The sequence below is a fragment of the Zingiber officinale genome, chromosome 10B, assembly GCF_018446385.1.
Source record: "Zingiber officinale cultivar Zhangliang chromosome 10B, Zo_v1.1, whole genome shotgun sequence".
Classification (NCBI taxonomy): Eukaryota; Viridiplantae; Streptophyta; class Magnoliopsida; order Zingiberales; family Zingiberaceae; genus Zingiber; species Zingiber officinale.
This window is the reverse complement of record NC_056005.1, coordinates 8,752,382-8,773,698: the sequence shown is the minus strand read 5'-3', so window position 1 is coordinate 8,773,698 and position 21,317 is coordinate 8,752,382. Positions and strand designations below refer to the sequence as shown.

General features: G+C 43.8%; 1 protein-coding gene and 1 long non-coding RNA gene across 2 annotated transcripts; both read left to right on the top strand.

Moving 5' to 3' along the window:
- Positions 1-4,200: 4,200 nt before the first annotated feature.
- LOC122028923 (transcription factor MYB8-like) lies at positions 4,201-5,277 on the top strand. The gene is made up of 3 exons (XM_042587897.1): positions 4,201-4,336; positions 4,485-4,614; positions 4,701-5,277. The coding sequence occupies exons 1-3, from the start codon at positions 4,201-4,203 to the stop codon at positions 5,275-5,277; spliced, it is 843 nt and encodes a 280-aa protein (XP_042443831.1).
- A 10,372-nt stretch (positions 5,278-15,649) lies between these two features.
- Positions 15,650-17,379, top strand: LOC122029898. The gene is made up of 3 exons (XR_006125228.1): positions 15,650-15,998; positions 17,052-17,158; positions 17,320-17,379. It is a non-coding gene; the product is annotated as an uncharacterized LOC122029898 (long non-coding RNA).
- The last annotated feature ends 3,938 nt before the right edge of the window (positions 17,380-21,317 follow it).

Genomic DNA, 21,317 nt, shown 5'->3' with positions numbered 1-21,317 from the left:
TTAACGAACTAAATCGCACCCTTTGATAAATTAAAGAAATAAATATTAAGTATACGTGCTTGTTATTATATCATGATTAAGAGTACACACTTCCATAATAACAGAGGTTTTGTTCTTTAATATAGTCAGTATAAAAATAAACAACCTCAAATGGTCCTGCTCAATGCACTCATAGTGTACTAGTGTAATTATTAGTCAAGATAAATTAATACATAATTACACTACAACCACTCCAATGGTTTGTCCCATTTTATCTTGGTTGTGAGCAACTGTTTATAATTTGTAAGGAACTGATAACATGAACTTCTGTGTGTCTCCTCACACCATGTTATTTATAATATAAATTAAACAGACAACTACACTTAGCATAAATGTAAACATTTAACCAATGTGATTCTTATTTCAAAATAAATGTTTACAAAAAGCTAGACTTTTAGTATACATTCTAACAAAGACCTGCTTGTTCAGTCGAACGACCAACGTCTCCTGCTCCGCGCTCTTGCCTCGCTCGGTCTCAAGAAGTTTATTACTCTTCTCCAGGTCGGCCTTCAGCTTCTCAACCTCAGAGGTCGGTGGCCCTTGGGAGGAGGAGGGGTCGCTCGTGACTTTGAGCTTCTTGAACTCATCCTCCAGGAATGCAAGCCTGTGGCACATGGCCAGACTCTCCACCCAGTACTGCGGATAAACGGGAAAAGGTTAGCGCCAAATGGACGTAATCCATGAATTTGCATTAAAATACTTGCGCTGATGGCCATTTAGGTGTGACTGTTGGCGAGGGCCCCTGGAGGTAGTATCGCCGCACGGGCTCGGGCATCATCCCATACTTCAGCGAGTGACCCATAGATGATGATTTGGTCCTCGGGGGTCTGGGACTGGGCGCTCGACTCCCTGTAGTCTTCTATTGGCAGATGGAGGATCGCTGTGACAGACCGTCGGGCGCTCAGGGCCGAGTCACCTGAGGCCTCCTGACAGGAAGTCGGTAAGATGCCGGATTGCTTAACCTTCAGAGGTTTCGGTGGTGGCGGCATGAAGGCCACGGGCGACGTGGTGACAGCCCCCTGCGGCAGCTCGACCAGGGAGGGTGTCCGATCGGACGATGAAGCCTCCACAGTTTCTGGGAGCAGCACCAGAGTCAAAGTTCCGACCCTCTTGGTCGGCTGCACGCCCGAGGTAGCAGAACGCGAAGATGGCTCCGCTCGACGCCTCTTGCACCTGGTCAGTGGCACGTCAGAGGAGGTCGAGCCCGATGGTTCATCGACGGGAATTATGGGGCGCTACTCTGCTAGAGGCTATGAGCCCGGGGTGGCTCCTCCGCTCGGCGCATGGCTAGCCTCGCCTTCGCCCACCTCCACGAGCGCCTCCTCGCTCAAGCCGAGCGGATTTTTGTGGGAGCCGACCGGTTGCAGACCTCGGCTTGCCAACTCTTCAGTGGTCGTCGCCTCGATTGCGGTGTCCATAAGCTTCGCCTTGCCGACCACCCTCGCTCGCATCATGACTTCGGCTACAGGAGAAAAAGAAAAATCAGTTAGCATCAAAGGAAGAGGTAAAGAGGTTTCTTACCTAGGTTGGTTGGCAGCCGGGTGCGGATCAGACTCAGGCCAAAAATGTAGAGGACGCCCTCAAGCAGCAACTTGTAGATGTCATACTTCTGACCGGCCAGCATCGCCGTAGGATTCAGGTAGTCCGATCGACTCTTGTAACTCTTCAGTGGGGGCTGAGGCGCCACTTCGAGCTGCCAGTGAGTCGAAAAATCTGGTCGCTCGAGGAGACGCATAAAAAATAAGTACTCTCGCCAATGTTTGTTAGAAGTTGACATTTTATCCAAAAATACTAAGCCGACCCGGGATTGGAACAGGAAGGCCCTCGGTTCGGATTGCTTCGAGTAGTAAACATAATGGAAGGCCCGAGGGGTGAGAGGGATATCGTGCAGCCGGAACAAGACAACGACGCCGCACGACAAGTGAAAAGAGTTCGACATAAGTTGGGGAAGGGAAATGTGAAAGTATTTATAGATGGCGAGAATGAATGGGTGAATGGGGAACCCCAGACCGACGCTGAAATGGTCCCTGAACAGACAGATGCATCTGGTCGGCGGGGTATTTGGCCGATCGGACGAGGAAGGCAGAATGATCTCGTGGTCAGGTGGAATTTCAAAAGCGTTCCTAAGGCTCTCAACATCACCCTCATCAAACATGGACTCCATGGTGGTGTACCAAAGCCTAGGGACGGAGGCCGACGGCTGTGAGGAGCTGGCCATTACGAAAACGGGCAGAAAAGGGGACTGAAAGGAAGAAATGCGAATCGAACGAGGAAAGGCGACCACCAGAAGGTCACCGAAACAGCAGAAAGCAGAAAGCTCGAAAGAAAAGGTGACGGGGAAAAGAGCTTACTGGAAAAAGATCGACGGGAAGGAGACGCGAGGAATCGCCGGAGCAAATCGCGCAAAAGCACAGAAGTCGTCGGAAACACAGCAATAAAAGCGTAGAGAAGGTGGCTACGCAGCGGGTTCATATACCCTGAGCTCGGCCGACCGGAGTCGCCCAATCTAGATAGCGGAAACCTAGGATGAGATCTCACTGTTGAATTCAAATCGCCAAGCGTCGTAATCAATGCCTATCACGTCAGGCGTGCGGCGGAGACGGACGTGACACGTGGCATGCTACAACGGGTTAGCAGTTAATGCTGGCGTGGGAACCTGTTCTACCTTAATGAGAGGGGATTTTCACGATTCCCAAGAAATCAGGGTGACGTCAACATAGCCTGCGCTCGGCCAAGGCATTCCACAGAAAATTTTTAACAAGTGCAAACCTCCGTCAAGCCGATCGGACAAAAGGAGCACACTTATGCCCGTTCAGCAAACTTCAGCAGGTCGATCGGCGAGAAATGTCACATCCCGTTTGAAGTTCATACAGCGACAAATGTCGATTGGGAGGGAATCTGCTCACACAATGGTCCAGTCAGTTGGACTACAGCCTCCTTCGACTAGACTTGGAGACAAGGCTTGTGATGCGGTGATTAGGCGGGGCTCCACCCTGCCACTGCGTGGAGGTCAAAGTCAAGATGGTCAACGGATGAGTGAGTTATACGCCGATCGGGGGGTTGAGCACCGACCCATCATCTTGGGCACATGGAGTAATCAGACTGATGCTTAAGGGACGTGTAGAAGCCGAGCCGAGCGGCTATCCTGCTCTTCCCGATGACGGATGACATGGACAGAGGACTTTCAGCCAAGCAGCTCTCCCACTCGGGTCGACGATGGACGACACGGACAGAGGACTTTCAGCCGAGCGGCTCTCCCGCTTGGCGCAACAGTGGGCTTTCAGCCGAGCGGTTGTCCCGCTCGATGTGGCAGCAGATGATAACACAAGGATATTAGAATTCTGGCCGAGTGGTCATTCCGCTCGGCCAAGCAACAGACACAGCGGAATATCCTTCAACATCCTTTTGGGAGCTAGTACCGCTGACAGACGACATGGTCAGACAGAGGATCATACGGCGGAAGCTTCCAGTGTCACTTTAGAGATATGCTCGGCCCATTAAGGTACTGTGTCAGGGACACTTTACCGAAATATCTCATCAGGGGAAGCTTGGGATAGCGTGCCCACTTTAAGAAGCGTGCACACACGCTAAAGGAGCCCTATATAAAGGGGGGTCTAGGCATCGACGGAGGTATGCTTTATGCGATTTCTACTGTTACGCTACAGTTCTTGATTCTTGTTTCTTCTTACCTCGCCGGAGACTGACTTGAGCGTTAGAGGGTCATCGCCGGGGACCCCTTCCCTGGCTCGGCACTGACGCTGCTTGTGTTGCAGGCAGGAGCGAAGTCCACCGGAGGTCAGCAAAAGTACCACGTCCCCAGTATCTATCTCTTCGACTTACGGCCAGGATCAATCCATGTATATTATTAATCAAAAAATAATGGATCCATGCCTTCTGTATACTAATATTTATATTTAGGGTTTAGGGTAAAAGTAAATATATAATTAACAGGAGAACAAGATTAATACCTGAGCTCTGTACCGAATGTTATGATACCACACTACCACTGGTGCATGTATTAATATTAGGTGAGCATACGGTAGGTAGAATCAATGCAATTATTATATACATGTCCTCCTTCGTTATATACACACACATGCTTCTCTTCTGCTGTACATAAACAGGCAGGTAATACAGGGAATATCATAGTAGCAAAAGACGATGGGGAGAGCACCCTGCAGTGACAAAGCTATTGTGAAGAAAGGGCATTGGTCACCAGAGGAAGACAAGCAGCTCAAGGAGTACATAGAGAAGCATGGAAATGGTGGAAACTGGATTTCTCTCCCTCGCAAAGCTGGTAAAATCATATGCATCTTCGTCCTTGTATATATATATATACACTCATGATCACATCGATCTTTGCATTGTCCATTAATTCAGTTCGTGAGTTTGAAATTTAACTTCATGTGTGCATGCGTACTGCGTGCATTATGCTGGAAGAATAGGTCTCAAAAGGTGTGGGAAAAGTTGCAGACTGAGATGGCTTAACTATTTGAGACCCAACATTAAGCACGGATCCTTCTCGGATACTGAAGACATGATCATCACTAACCTCTACACCATCATTGGGAGCAGGTCGCTGTCGTGTTATTATCTTAATCATGTGTATCAATATCCAACAACTATATATATATATATATATGTGTGTGTCTAATATACAGGTGGTCTATCATAGCAAGTCATCTCCCAGGCAGAACTGACAATGAAATTAAGAACTACTGGAACACCAACCTTAAGAAGAAGTTTTCTGGGATCCAGATCACTCCTACAAAAAGAAGAATCATGCAGCAGAAGCAACAGGATTACAGCTTCCCGTCGTCACTGGACGCTTTAAACCACTTAATTCTATCTGTTCCTGGTATTGAAAGCTTACCAATCGCTGCATGCCTTGTGAGCTCGCTCACGTCCACTGACAGTGGCAGCACTGGCAGTGGCAGTGCTGCCACTGTCACAGTAGAGCCACCACTGCTGTTGCAGTGCGCAGAAGAGCAAACTTGTAATTATGTGAACTTCGGAGCTAGTTGCAACTTAAGCTGCCTCAGCTCTCACTCCGACGGCAGCGCGAGCCAGAGCTTTGGGATCGGCGACGAAGCCTGGGGCGGCGCTTCGTCTTTGTTGGGGCAGAAGTGCGAGCTGATGCCCGTGGTGGCCGCTGCTGCTGGCTCAATCGACCTGTGCTTCGATGGCTACGGGGGAGCGAGAGAGGCTGCAGATCAGGTGTCCATGTACTATTACTGATGATATATGCGTCTGTTCGCACGGAAGCTCGACGCATAATGGCATCGGTTTCCTTTAATTTGTGTCCACTTAGATTCTGGTACGGCGTGTTTCCATGCGTGTCTCTTCTTCCGTGCGTGGTTTTGCCGATAATCTGCAGGATGTATTATGAATTTATGATCGTAGCCGCCGAATTTAATAAAAATTGTCCTTTTTCTTCTTCTTTATTTTAAATTTTATTTTATTTTATTTTATTTTTTTTTAACTCTTTAATTTTCTATGTATTTTTTTGGGGTATACTATTATCTTCCACTCTATAATTAAATTGTTCGAACAATTTAAAAGTGGAAACAATTTTTTTTTTACTTGAAACATTATGTAACTTATGGACACAAGTAGGGACGTAAATGAACTAAATAGTTCGCTAGCTATTCGAAGTTTGATTCTATAAACAGTTCGTTTGTTTATCTTATTGAGTCGAGTTCGAGTTCGATTTCGAGCTCAACAGTTTTATCGAGCCGAGCTCGAGTTTAAGGGCATTCGACTCGTGAACTCACGAAGATGTTCGTTTATAGACTCGCGAGTTCAGTCTCAAGCTCAGCTCATTTAAAGGGCTCGAGTTCGGCTCGTTTAAAAGGCTCAAGAACATGCTCGTTAATAGGCTCGTGTGTTGGGCAATTTCCCTAGGTCAAGTTTGACCAGTTTGACTAAGCTTGAGTTGAGTCAAGTTTGAGTCGGGATTTGAGTTTTGATGTTTGACAATATAAGGAGATTGCTGAAGCAATCGTCCGGTTATGGAGATGATCAAAGGGTTGACCAGGTTGATGAGAATACAAGTCAAGTAGGTCAAGGTTGACAGAAGACTTGACTGGGAAAGTCCTAACTGGAGATTAGGCATTTGGAAAGTCCTGATGAAGAACCAGGCAACGGGAAAGTCCTAGTGAGGAGTTAGGCAGGAGAAAGTCCTGGTGAGGAGCCAGGCAAAGGGAAAGTCAAGTGTGATCTTAGCAAAGGAGAAAGTCCTAGTGAGGAGTCAGACAATTGGAAAGTCCAAGTGTGATCTTGGCAAAGGAGAAAGTCCTGGTGAGGGGTCAGACAATTAGAAAGTCCAAGTGTGATCTTAGCAAAGGGTGTAAGTCCAAGCATGTGGTTTTGACAAGATAAGTCCTGGTATGACTTGGCAAGGAAGACCCGACAACTAGGATGAGGCCGAAGGAAGCTCCTGAAGGCAAGGCGTGAAGGATGAGGAGATATCCGAGGGACGCAAGGTTATGGAGGAGGCTAGAAGGCTAGTTCGAGGTTGGTCGGGTGTGACCAAATGCTAGGCATGGAGACCCAACATGTCACGGTTGACTGGGAGTTGGGTTGGAGACTTTGGACTTGAGATTGAGTCAAGTCCAGGCTAGTTAATCGATTGGGCAATCGATTGAACCAGGGTCCAATCGATCAGTTGATTGATTGGACTGTGCTGCGATTGTGGGAAGACCCAATCGATTGGCCGATCGATTAGGATGTGAAATCGCGAGCACAGAGAGTTTCCCAATCGATTGGGCGATTGATTGGGAGCTGTCAATCGATCGGTCGATTGATTGGGCATCAGAAGCTCTCACGCGAATGCGAGAGCACAGAAAGGCGCTGAATCAATCGAGCGATCGATTCAGGCAGTCCCAATCGATCAGTCGATCGATTGGGAAGTGACCGTTGCGCAGGATGCAGGTGATGGACGGCTAGGATTGTGCGAAGCTGATGTGGCAATTGATTGGGGTTGATTTCAATTGATTGGGAGCACAGGATATAACCGTTGCGGAGCATTTTCTCCGCAGATCTTTTGCGATTTCATTCCTGCGAGCTTACAGCGATCTTCAGTGACTTTCTCCGATCTTCACCACAGTTCTTGAAGGCTCTTGGGAGTGTTCTCTCAAGGTTCAAGAGGCAACAACAAGCAACAAGTAAGCAAGAAGAAGTAGTGTTTTCATTTGTATCTTGTACTCTCTTCTTGTATTTTTATTTGTGTTGTTGTGTGAGTTTATACGAGGTTTCTCCGCCTCCGGCTGCGACTAAGAAGGAGTGTTTCATTAGTGGAGATAGCGTTGTGTGTGGATCCTTGGATTAGTCACGTCATCTTGAGGTGGATACCAAGTAAATCTGTGTGTTAGCGTTGTAGTGTGTTTGTATTTTATTTTCCGCTGCATATCAAGACGAAACAAGCACAAGTGCGCAACGAAACGCTATTCACCCCCTCTAGCGGGCATAAAGGTCCCAACAATTAGTATCAGAGCGAGGTCTCTCTTCTACGGACTAACCGCCAAGAGAGTAAGGAGCTAGAGGAAGAAGAAGATGGAGATTGAAAGACCACTCAGATGGGATATCCGAATTCCACCTCCGTACGACAAAGAAGACTTCAATCATTGGAGGACGAGGTTGAAAACTTGGTTCCAAATAGATTGGAATCAATGGGTTGCATTAGAAGATCCATTTGAGCCTCCAAAAGACAAAAAGGGGAAGTGCCTCCGACCTCGACATTGGACCGAGGAACAAAGGGAGCAAGCAGAGGCGAGTAAGGAGGTAACAAAAATTTTGTTAAATCTATTACCCTCTAACATAATTTTGAGTGTAGGTGAATGCACAAGTGCATGTGATCTTTGGAAAAAGATCATTGCCTATCATGAAGACCCATCACAATTCCAAGGAGTAGATGAGCCTAAGGAGAAGGGCTCATTGGTCCAAGAAGAGAAGGATCAATCTGATGTTGACATAAGGTCAACATTCGAGGAGAAGAAGGAAGAGGAGGAGAAGGAAGAAGATGAGAGATCTTCTACATCTTCAAGAGAGGAAGAGGTAGAGGTATCTGTTGGTGCAACCTTAGGTCAAGGTTGACCTGGTTGACCCGACTCGAGTTGACGTGACTCGAGTTGTATTTTGATGTTTGACTTGGGGAGATTGTCGGTGCAACCTTAGGTCAAGGTTGACCTAGTTGTGTTGCATGTTGATGTTTGACACTCGTGAGAGAGTTCTATTCTTGATGTGGGACAAGAATAGATGTTTGGGAGATTATTGGTGCAACCGTAGGTCAGGGTTGACCTGGTTGACCTGATTCGGGAAAAGTCCAAGTATGTAGACTTGGCACGGAAAAGTCCAAGTAGGGAGCTTGGCACTGGAAAAGTCCAAGTATGGAGACTTGGCACGGAAAAGTCCAAGCAGGGAGCTTGGTACGCGAAAAGTCCAAGTATGGAGACTTGGCACTGGAAAAGTCCAAGTATGGAGACTTGGCACTGGAAAAGTCCAAGTGTGGAGACTTGGCACGGGAAAGTCCCGTGAGTGAAGCCAGGCGGTGGGAAAGTCCTAAGCTGGGATGTTAGGCGGTTGGAAAGTCCCGTGAGTGAAGCCGTAGTGGGAAAGTCCTAAGCTGGGATGTTAGGCGGTGGAAATCTGGTGAGTGAAGCCGGTGGAAAGTCCCGTGAGTAAAGCCGGGCAAGGAAAATCCAGATGGATCGGGGATGATCGGACTTACGGTGTTGGAAAGTCAAGTAGGTCAAAGGGATTGACCGGACACTTGGCAGGAGTTCTAGCAGTCGAGGGTGACCGGATGCTAGGGATGAAGTACCAATAGGTCAAGGTTGACCGGATATTGGTTTGAAGTCTTGGGACTTGGTTTGGGCAAAAACCAAGCTCGGATCGGTCACCGACCGATCCGGTGTCTTGTTGCTCGATCGGTCCGGTGACCGATCGGATACCAACAGAACTCTGTTCGATTCTTGATCGGTGCGTGAGGCGAAAAGAGGCGGTGATCGGTCCACGCGATCGATCTGTCGATGCGGGACCGATCAGAGACGGCGTCGCGAAGCACGGCCAGAGTTGGGATCGATGCGTGGACCGATCCGGAGCCTCTGATCGGTCCAGGCCATCGCCGAAGGTTACGTGCACTAGCGTCGATGCGGGACCGATCAGCCTGATCGGTCCGTAGACCGATCAGGTTTCTAGCTGCTCCGGCATCTGTGTTTCTTCGTCTTCTTCGCAGTATAAAGGGGTCGAGGGCTGCTGCTGCGCGACAACTTCTTCCTCTTCTTTCTACTGGCTGTTGTGCTCTTGAGCTTTGTTGAGTTCGAAGCTTCGTGTGAGCTTCGCTGGCTGGTCAGCTGCTGCTGTTCGAAGAGAAGGCAAGTAAGCGAAGGTTTTACAGTTGTATTGTATTTTGCTTCTTGCTGTATACTCCTTCTTGTATTGCTTTTGCAAAACTTTGTGGCGAGGTTTCTCCACCCAGAAGGAGTGATTATTAGCCGGTTCTCCGGGGACTCATCCACCGACGGATTGATAGGGCTCGTCCACCTTACGGACACGCCGAGGAGTAGGAGTTTATCTCCGAACCTCGTTACATCGACGCGTTGAGGTTTGATCTTCTTGTTTTCGTTTCTTGTTCTTATTTCCGCTGCGCTAACCCTAGTTTGTAGAAAGAAACGCGAACGATTTGGGGCGGCTATTCACACCCCCCTCTCTAGCCGAGTACGAACGATCCCAACAAGTGGTATCAGAGCGAGGCCGCTCTTCGACGGATCAACACCCGTGGGAGCAAAGCTAGAGAATGGATCTCTATGGAGAAGATGTCACCATTCCACCTTTCTACGAATGCGGCGACTTCGCGTATTGGAAGGTAAGGATGAAGTATTTTCTTATGACTAATATAATGAATTGGTTTTGTGTACAAGAAGGTTTTACTCCTCCGGTGGATGAAGAAGGAAAACCACTTGAGAAGAAGGAGTGGACAAGAGAACAAATTCACAAATCCGAAATCAACGAAGAGGTAACGAGAATAATTGAATTTTCATTGCCTACTAACATTTTGTGTAAGATAGGATACAACAATGCCAAGGAGTTGTGGAACAACTTGGCCAAGTACCATGAGGAGAGCTCCACCTCAAGCCATGAAGAGGAGCCTAGTGAGCCAAGTAGCTCACATCATGGAGGGAGCGAATTGGAAGTTGAGGGCTACTCAATATCCAAGGAAGAAGAGGAAGAGAGTTCCTCTTGTTCAAGTTCGGAGCAAGAAGAAGAAGTTTCCACCTCCGGAAGGGTTGAAGAAGAAAGCTCACACCCATCCCCAAACCTAGGTAACTCAAGCATCTCAATTTCAAATAAGTTACATATAATATGTTTTGAGTGTAGGGAGTGTGGACATTACAAGAGCAAATGTCCAAAGAGAGTTAGGAAGACTCCACCGGCACCAAAGGTCAAGGAAGCCAGAGTCCCAACACGCAAAGGCAAGAAGCACATGGTGTGCTTTCAATGCAAGCGAAGGGGACACTATAGGAGCCATTGTCCAAGGGGGAGGCAACCTCACAAGGACAAGGGATGCACATCGATAGGGGGAGCTAAGACAAACCCTAAGGTACCTTTTAAGGCATACTATTGCAATTCAAATAAGAAACATGCTAGTAGTTTTATTGCTATTGCAAATAATGATGAGCATGTTAACACTAGAAATCAACACATGTGCTTAGGTGCTAAACATGTCAACCTAGATAGGGATACTACTAGGAATGCCAACCCTAGAATTACCTCATCTAAGGTTAAGGAGAACCTAGGTAGGAATCCCAAATCAACTAGACACATGCCTAGGAATGCCTCAAAGAAAAATGACAAATCAAAATTTGAGGTATTAGAGAAGGAGAATCAAGTCTTGAGGTCAAGACTTGATACTTTGGAAAAGGCTCTTAAGAACTTGGAGAAGTCATCTCTAGGGTTTAAGGGTCAAATTTCAAAGCCCAAGGACAAGAAAGGTTTGAGTCACAAACCTAAGTCCCAATTGGTCAAGCCCACTTACCATAATGTTTCATTCGATTATGGAACAAAATCTAGGACTAGGAAGACCACCACCAAGGTCACAAGGGAAGTCACCCCTATAGTTGACCTTGATGAGACCCAAATGACCAAGGCTTTAAAGCCTAAGAGGGTCATTAGGAGGGTTGCTAGGGAAGTCATCCCTAGTGAATATTTAGTGAACCCAATGAGCTCTAATAGGTATTGGGTTCCTAGGAGCATCTTCTCTACCCCATAGATGGGTTAGAGAGTGTCAACTCCAATAAGAAGGGTAGTTAACCCAACTTTGAGGAAATTGACACTCAAGGAGCATTTTCAAGGTTTTTGGGAACCTTTGAAAATGAAATGGAATAATCCTTGTCATTCACTCCTTGGAAGAGTAAGTTGTGCCAAAGTGAGAATATATTAATCTTACTTTAAATTGACACAATTTGGAAAAACCTAGAGAAATATCAAATTGGGATTTTGATATTCTCTTAGGTAATCAAGGCAATCCGGGCCTTAACTTAGAAGTGCTACTCTTGTAGAATTTTAAATGGTATAAATCAAACAAGAGATCAAGAAATGTCAATTTGGGTTTTGACATTTTCTTGGAGCACTTTGGGCAATCTAGGATTAGAATTTAAGTTAGCTAAGTGATTAAGGATACTTAGATAGGTAATCTAGGTATTTTATTTGTGTTAACTTACCATGGTTGTTTGCCATATGCCATGTCATGACATCATATTTAATTTATAATCATTTGAAATGCCATGATAATGCTTAGGTTATTATATGTCATGTGTTAGTTTAGTTTCAAACTTTATGCCATGACATCATGACATTGGCACATGTTTTACTTATGATATCATTATATGCCATGTCATCATCTCTTGCATTATAATCAATGAAATTGATTTAAGGACAAACATATAATTTGATATTGAGATCAAATTGATGTTTAGAAAATGCATGAGAACTTAGCCTAAGTTGACCTTAACCCATATCTCACATCAAATTGACTTGAATGTGGTTTGATACACCTTAGATGTGTGTGAGATATTAGGATCATGAGTTAGGATCAAGGTGCATAGTTTTTGTACCTAGATGAGCCTAATTCAAGAAAAGGAGGATCATAGGGAAAGCTTGTGTACAAGTCATGTACATCTAGCCCTAAGATTATGGTCCTAAATTCAAATGATTTTAAAAGCATTTTTAAATTGATTTGAAAAACCTTGATGAAGCTTTCCTAGTGATAGCATTCATCATTGAACATTGTGATACAAAGTTGAGTTAAACTTGAACTTTTTCAAAGTTTTTGAACTTTGTATCAAGATTGAAAAATGGAAACTATTTTCATAGAAAATTATTTTTCCGTGATAGTATATGGTATGAGGAGTGTATCCTCAAAATTTTACGATTTTTGGAATTTTCTGAAATTTATTAGGAGTTTCTGAATTTCCGGGAAGGGAAATCAGAAATCTCTGATTTCAGAGTGTGGATCGGTCACCGGACCGATCCAGGGAAGTTCTGATCGGTCTGGTGACCGATCAGTGACGATCCAGTGCGATCAGTGAAGCGTGGATCGGTCTGGGGACCGATCCAGGGGGATTCTGATCGGTCTGGGGACCGATCAGTGCGTGCCAGTTTCTGATTTTTCAGCTGTTGGTCTAAAATTTCAGCTGGAAGTTGGGTTTTATGGATTTCTAAGGTTTGGAACTCTCAAAGACATTGTTGGTGCAATGGTCAAGGGGGAGTTGACCTCTAGGGGGAGTCTTACCTAATTGTCAAGAGGAGTTGACTTTTAGGGGGAGTTTGTACTCCTTAAGACTCTTGAGGATTAGTGATATGGGATTATCACTAAGTTGATTGTTGAGTTTAGTATCAAGGGGGGAAATTAAGAGTTTCAATGAAAGGTATGGGACTTTCATTAGGAAGAAACTCTTGACCTTGATACTCTCCGTTGTCTTTTTGATGTGTGTCAAAAAGGGGAGAGTATTCATTGGAGAATTATTGGAGAACCCAAGTTAGGTTATCGGGTTAACCTAAGCTAGGGAAAGAATGTCAAGGAATGTTCAAGGAAGAACATTGGAATTCTTTTTGATGTATGTCAAAAAGGGGGAGAATTATTGGAGAACCCAAGTTAGGTTATCGGGTTAACCTAAGGGGAGAATGTCCAGAGAATGTTCAAGGAAAGAACATTGGACATTGGAAGATGATTGAAAACCTAAGTTAGGTTATCGGGTTAACCTAACTTGATTATGGTTTTGTCAAACATCAAAAAGGGGGAGATTGTTGGTGCAACCTTAGGTCAAGGTTGACCTGGTTGACCCGACTCGAGGTGACTTGACTCGAGTTGTATTTTGATGTTTGACTTGGGAAGATTGTCGGTGCAACCTTAGGTCAAGGTTGACCTAGTTGTGTTGCATGTTGATGTTTGACACTCGTGAGAGAGTTGTATTCTTGATGTGGGACAAGAATAGATGTTTGGGAGATTATTGGTGCAACGTAGGTCAAGGTTGACCTGGTTGAACTGATTCGGGAAAAGTCCAAGTATGGAGACTTGGCACGGAAAAGTCCAAGTAGGGAGCTTGGCACTGGAAAAGTCCAAGTATGGAGACTTGGCACGGAAAAGTCCAAGCAGGGAGCTTGGCACGCGAAAAGTCCAAGTATGGAGACTTGGCACTGGAAAAGTCCAAGTATGGAGACTTGGCACTGGAAAAGTCCAAGTATGGAGACTTGGAAACGGAAAGTGAAGTGATTGGGAAAGTCCTAACTGGGATGTTAGGCGGTTGGAAGTCCCGGTGAGTGAAGCCGGTAGTGGGAAAGTCCTAACTGGGATGTTAGGCGGTGTGGAAATCCTGGTGAGTGAGTGGAAAGTCTCGTGAGTAAAGCCGGGCAAGGAAAATCCAGATGGATCGGGGATGATCGGACTTCTGGTGTTGGAAAGTCCAAGTAGGTCAAAGGGATTGACCGGACACTTGGCAGAGAGTTCTAGCAGGTCAAGGGAGTGACCAGATGCTAGGGATGAAGTATCAATAGGTCAAGGTTGACCGGATATTGGTTTGAAGTCTTGGGACTTGGTTTGGGCAAAAGCTGGATCGGTCACCGACCGATCCAATGTCTTGGTTTCTCGATCGGTCGGTGACCGATCGATAAACTCTCTGTTCATCGATCGGTCCGTGACCGATCGCCAACAGAGGCGAAAAGCGGTGATCGGTCCACGCATCGATCATGTCCTGATCGATGCGGGGACCGATCAGAGACGATGTCGCGGAAGCACGGCCAGAGTTGGGATCGGTCCGTGGACCGATCCAGTCGATCGGTCCATGCATCGATCAGAGTACGCACAGAAGGTTCTGTGCACTAACTGATCGGTCTGGGGACCGATCAGCACAGGGCCTGATCGGTCCGTAGACCGATCAGGGTTCTAGCCGTTGCGACGCAACGGCTAGTTTCTTCGCTGTCTTCTTCGCAGGTATAAAGGGGTCGAGGGCTGCTGCTGCGCGACAACTTCTTCCTCTTCTTTCTACTGAGCTGCTGTTGTGCTCTTGAGCTTTGTTGAGTTCCGAAGCTTCGTGTGAGCTTCTACGACTGGTTTCCTGCTGTTGTAGGCGTCGCTTGAAGCTGCTGCTTCATCCAGTCGAAGAGAAGGCAAGTAAGCGAAGGTTTTACAGTTGTATTGTATTTTGCTTCTTGCTGTATACTCCTTCTTGTATTGCTTTTGCAAAACTTTGTGGCGAGGTTTCTCCACCCAGAAGGAGTGATTATTAGCCGGTTCTCCGGGGACTCATCCACCGACGGATTGATAGGGCTCGTCCACCTTACGGACACGCCGAGGAGTAGGAGTTTATCTCCGAACCTCGTTACATCGACGCGTTGAGGTTTGATCTTCTTGTTTTCGTTTCTTGTTCTTATTTCCGCTGCGCTAACCCTAGTTTGTAGAAAGAAACGCGAACGATTTGGGGCGGCTATTCACACCCCCCTCTCTAGCCGAGTACGAACGATCCCAACAGTATTCACATCCTCAAGAGTTGAAGAGGTGAAAGCACCCACACCCTCAAGAGAAGAAGAAGAAAATGATGCAACCTCCACAATGCAAGATAAATCAAATGGAGGATCAAGTGTCATCTCTACAAGCAAAGGTATAGAAATTTCAATTGTAAATAATAAAAATTATATCATTTGCTTTGAGTGTAGGCACTACAAGAAAATCCTCATTCAACAACACTCAAACGACAACGGTTTATGCCAAATTATTGTCTTTTTGCCTTTTAACAACAGTTTTAACAAAAATCGTTGTCTTTTAGCAGTTTTTTTTGCTTACGACAACGATTTTTAAAAACCGTTGTCTATTTATGTTTTTTTGGGACTACGACAATGGTTTTTAAAGGCTATGACAACAGTTTTTAAAAATTGTTGTCTGTGTGTATTTTTTTTGGGATTACGACAACGGTTTTTGAAAATCGTTGTCTGTTAAGTGTTGTTGAATACCATTGTTTTTTTCCTTCGCCGTTTTTTCCCTTCTCTATTTTTTGCCTCCGCGTTTTTTCTTTCCCTCTCCTCTAAATTTTTTGCCGCCGCATTCCCCCCTTTACATCCCTAAGCATTTTCGTCCAACCTATAATCTCTTCACGTTTTTTTTCTCCTTCCTCTCCAGGCCCTAAACCTGCCGCCCCTTCTCCTTTCCTCTCCCAGCCCTAAATCCATCGCCCTTCACGACTCGTAGCGAACCAGTCGCAGGGAGGGAGAGAGATGGCCAACAGAGACCACAAGCGTAGGAGCAACCAGGGGGGATCAGCAACGGAGGTCACATTATCCAGAGGACGATGATGAAAAATCCCCAGCTGGAGGGGCTTTAACCATCCTCCTTGGATAGCTTCAAATCCATGGAGAACGATGATGGAGTTTCTTTGGAAAGTGGCGAAAGAAGTCCTCTGCTGGATAAGGTGGCTCTCAGATCTCCTTTCCTACCGCTTTTTTCATTGTCGTTTTGTTCATGCTGATCATGAATAAAGATGGCGATTTAGCAATTAAATCTTGTTCCGACCTCTGAAGAAACTTGAATTTATTTTGTTTTACTTGTTCTTATAGGTTGGTAAATTCGCTAGTGGGTTCCTAAGAACCCTTTGCCGTCTAGGGTTAATAAGTCCATTCCATGGTTGAAATTTTTGTATTTTTCCTGCACTTTTGCTTCATCTATAGTCTCTTTCCCTTATTTTTCCTTTTTTAAAACCTCAGTTGCTCGATCTGCAGAACATCTATCTCAATGGGCATTTGGGTGGAATTTCTTGTTTTTACATGCGTAGATTCGTGAGGTTTAACTTTATTTGTGGATAATTTTTACAGGGTAAACCATTGTTCCTTGATTGGCGCACCTTGAGTTGTTGTGAGGATGACTAATTTTACAAGTGCAATAATGATTTTCTCTCCTTCCTTTGAAGTTCTATAAGCCATTGCTCCTTTATCTTATCATGAATCTTAGAGTTGTGGCAAGGATAACCAAGTTCATGAAGGAAGCATAGATTCTCTCTCCATACTATGAGTTCTATAAAAATCAAGTGGGATTGAAGGAAAGGATAGATTGATCAAGTTCTTCAAAGCCATCTCACTTTGACCAAATTAAACAGGGTTTCATCATTTTAATTCTCAATTTAACCAAATTTTAGTGAGTTGTGTCAATTTTCTAATCTAATCTAACTAATTTTTAGTTAATTTCGTTAAATCTCTCCTTTTTAAAAAACTTCTCAATTTTGTGAGATGATGATTGTTTTTTGAAAACAAAATGAGATAGATTATTACCGATACTGATCTAACTCGGACAATCCTAGCTACATCATTATTTCCCTTTATGTATATTTGAAAAGTTAAACAAAATATCATGCAATAGTATTTGGAGTGCTTTTACTGTGACTAGATTCTAGAAGTATGATGATCTCGTATGGACTGGCAAAATGAGATACTAGTTCATTACTTACTAGTTACCTGGACACTCATTGCAGAACTAATCATCAAGGCATTTTGAAGACAATGGTTCTGAGGAGATCGATCAAAGATCTGAGCCACAAAGTGTAACTTCCTATCTCCAAGGCACCACCAATAATCTTAGGTAAGTATCGATTATATTTTTCTCATACTTTATGTGATAGCCTTTGTCTTATCAAGAACAGATACTAACAATATCTGGTAGCGCATCCTATGAAAATTAATTGAACAATCATATATTCCTAAATACTTGAACGTTAGTAATATGCTATGTTAATGTTGCAGCATTTTCGTTCCTGGAAGGTATTGCTTTCAATGGCATTGGCATAAACTTAGTTTTGTATCTTGGTTTTGTCCTTCATTGGCCTATTTCCTATGCAGACATACATAATTAATTAGTAGATAGGATGAGTGGTGCATCAATTAATCAATTAGTTTTGGTGCCAAGTTGCAATGGGTAATGAACATCTTTAATATCATTTTCAATTGACTATTTTAGTGAATTGTATGCACTAATTTTGTATTTGTGTGTAGTTTCCATTGGAATTTGACTGTCATTAAACCTCATAAGGAGATTGTTTACGTGTTGGATTCTTTAAGTCATCACATTTGTGATGAAGATTGGAAATATGTTATGGAAATGTGAGTTTATATATGCTTTTTATTATGTATTTAATTTAGTCATAAAACACTTATATATCAACTATGTTGAATGTATATATGAAGGGCATTAAGATTACTTAATTCGAACAATGGAAGGAAAGGAAGAAAAAATGTACAATGGGAAGTAGTCAAGGTATGGGTACTTCTATTTCAATCAAATATTTTAATGTGTATATTTATCATTAACAATATGAATTGCCTTTAACGTAGGCTCCTAGGCAGCCAGATGCAAAACAATGTGGTTATTACGTGATGAGATTTATGAGACAAATTACTGAAGAAATTGCAATGATCGAGGGGGATACACTACCATCAATAGTAATATTATCTTTATCATCTCAAATAATTAGAAGTTATTTAGTTATTATTTTTTTCCAATTAATTATATTTTGTTCTTTAAGATCATATAATTTATGTGTGTTCACAGTTCACAAAAGCGGAATACTCTCAAGAAGAAATTGATGAAGTGCACTTTGAAATAGCCGAATAAATACAAGATCATATTTATGAATAGGTATATACATGAGTTCATCTTATTGCATTTGACAATGATAATATTCAGTTAAATTGAAACAAATTGGCAATGTTTCAACATAGGAAACCAACGTCTATTTTTTAGGATCTGCTATATGAAAATACTATATGAGAAGTTTAATTTAGAGTACATCACAATGAAGAAAACAATAAACCTTGTTAGCCCGTTGTTGTTATATACTTTACAAACTCTAAAGCTCTATATTACTGGAGACTAGCTAGACTTCTTGTTGTTGAATTGGATTAAAATCATGTGATTTTTATTTTCACATGAAGTAAAAGGGTGTTTAATATTAATAAGACAAGAGCAGCTTATTAAGAAAAATAGAAACTCAAGTTGAGAAGGAATTTGAGCAATATAGAACAATTCAAGAACTATAATCTGAAACTAAATTGTTTAGAATTTTGTATCCAGTATTAAGACTGGGTACCTAATTTGGAAATTATTGTGTTCAAGATTAAATTGAAAGAAATGTGATGTGAGAATCATTATGTGATCGAATGGTAAAAGGGGATGAGAAGTTAGCCAGATTGTAGAATTATAGTACTGTAGAATCTGAATATAGAAGCTAATTTATAGGAATCAGAATTGAATTGCAGAATGGAAGGAGTTATAGGTTCATAAATTAGCAAATTAAGGAAACAATTGGAAAAGAACTTGGAGTCTGAGTTTTGGAACTGAAAACATTAAAGACAGCATTTGCAGTATAGTGCAAATTCTATGCAGTGCAGATTCTGTGCAAGTCTTGTAAAGGCTGAGAATTGAATTGGAATGAAGGAAGTATACTTTAACTGAGAATTAATGAAATGTTTCCCTAGGCATATATCTAAGGAAATCAAGCTCAGGTTTTGAGAACATTAGAAAAAAAAAATCAGCTTGAATAATATTGAGATTTTGAGATAAGTTTGCTGTAACACAATGGAAACCAAAATAAAGTTTGTCTTATTAATTTGTTGTTGTTGTTTGTGCCTAGAAAGAAGTATTGTTATCATATTCAATTGTGTACATCATCTTTGTCATCATCATCTTTATGCCATTTACTCTAGGGAAATGACTTAACTTGCAATCATATACTATTTACCTCAGGGAAAAGATAATGACCATACCGAGAAAGGAGAAGAAAAGAGAAGCTAGGAGGGAGGAGAAAGCACAGGGTGTTTAGAAAGCATATATAAACTCTGCATAATACCTCAGGGAAAAGGCTGTAGTTCTCGATATGGTGTTTAGAAGATGCACAGGGTATTTAGAAGATGCACAGGTAGAGAAGATTTGATCCAACAAAACAAGATATTTTGGACTTCATATATATGTGTGATATATTGTTATGGGTGTTAGGACCGAAAAGTAGCTAGAGGGGGGGGGGGGGGGTGAATAGCTCTTCGCGTGCTCGTTGCTCGGCGTTGCTTGTTTCTTCAAGGATGCGCAGTGGAAATACAAAGAAACAAATACAAACACGCTAACACTTGGATTTTACTTGGTATCCACCTCCAAGGGAGGTGACTAATCCAAGGATCCACACAACGCACGCACCCTCCACTAATGAAACTCTCCTTTATGGTAACTACCAAGGGCGGAGAAGTCCTACAAGACTCAATACAAGAAGAGAGGGAAAGGATACAAGAAATACAAGCTTACAAGCTTACAATGAGTACAAACCCTAACCCTAGCTTCTCTTCTTGACTTTGATCCGCCTCTTGACTTGGAAACCTTCCAAGATCCTTCAAGAACTGGCGATCTGAGCTTTGCAAGTGCTGTGGAGAAGCTGGCGAGAGATCTGGAGTGAATCGGTGAAGAGATGCCGAAGGAATCGCACGCCAACAGCTATAAACGACGCCAACGGTCGAATCCCAATCGATTGGATTGCTCCCAATCGATCGGGGAGGCTTTGGATCGATCCACGGATCGATCCAGAGCGCCTCTGTGCTCTGGAAACATGCCTGGATCGATCCACAGATCGATCCAGCGCTTATCGCGCGAAGCAGCAGCGTCCCAATCGATCCACTGATCGATTGGGACCTCTGGATCGATCCAGAGGGGTTCTGTTCGCGGGGACTCACCGGATCGATCGGCGGATCGATTCAAATCTTCTGGATCGATCCACTGATCGATCCAGATCTGCTGGATCGATCCATGGATCAATCCACGGATCAATCCAAACCTGCTGGATCAATCCACGGATCAATCCAAACCTGCTGGATCAATCCATGGATCAATCCAAACCTTGGTTTTTGCCCAAAACCAAGTCCAAAGCCCCCTAAACCAACATCTAGTCAACCATGACTTGTTGGTACATAAGACCTAGCATCCGGTCACCCTTGACCAGCTAGGACTCTCTCACCAAGTGTCTGGTCAATCCCTTTGACCCACTTGGACTTTTCTCTTCTTGCCAAGTATCCGGTCACTCCCTAAGACCTACTTGGACTTTTCTTTCTCGTGCCAAGTATCCAGTCAATCCCTTTGACCTACTTGGACTCTCACCAGATGTTTGGTCAACCTTGACCCATCTGGATTTCTCTTGCCTGGCTTCACTCACCAGGACTTTTCCAATTGCCTAGCTTCACTCACTAGGTCTTTCACCTGGCTTCACTCACCAGGATTTTCCTCCTGCCTAGCTTCACTCACTAGGACTTCCCAATTGCCTAGCTTCACTCACTAGGTCTTTCACCTGGCTTCACTCACCAGGATTTTCCTCCTGCCTAGCTTCACTCACTAGGACTTCCCAGTCAAGTATCCGGTCATCCTTGACCTACTTGACTCTTCTTCAATCAACCTTGCATTGTCAAACATCGAAACCCAAACCAAGATTCAAGCTTGGTCAACCAGGTCAACCTTGACCTGAGGGATGTTGCACCAACAATCTCCCCCTTTTTGATGTTTGACAATACCAACACTATCACTTACAATACCACATGTAAGTTAGGCTAATCCTATAGCCTAAACCTTCTTCATGCCACTAGGTAATGAATACATAAGTTAAGCCCTTCATTCTCCCCCTAAGAGGGCAAACTCCCTCTAGGTAATGAAAGCCTAACTTACTCCCTTTCATTCTCCCCCTATTGGCACACATCAAACCATCTTTGAGCAC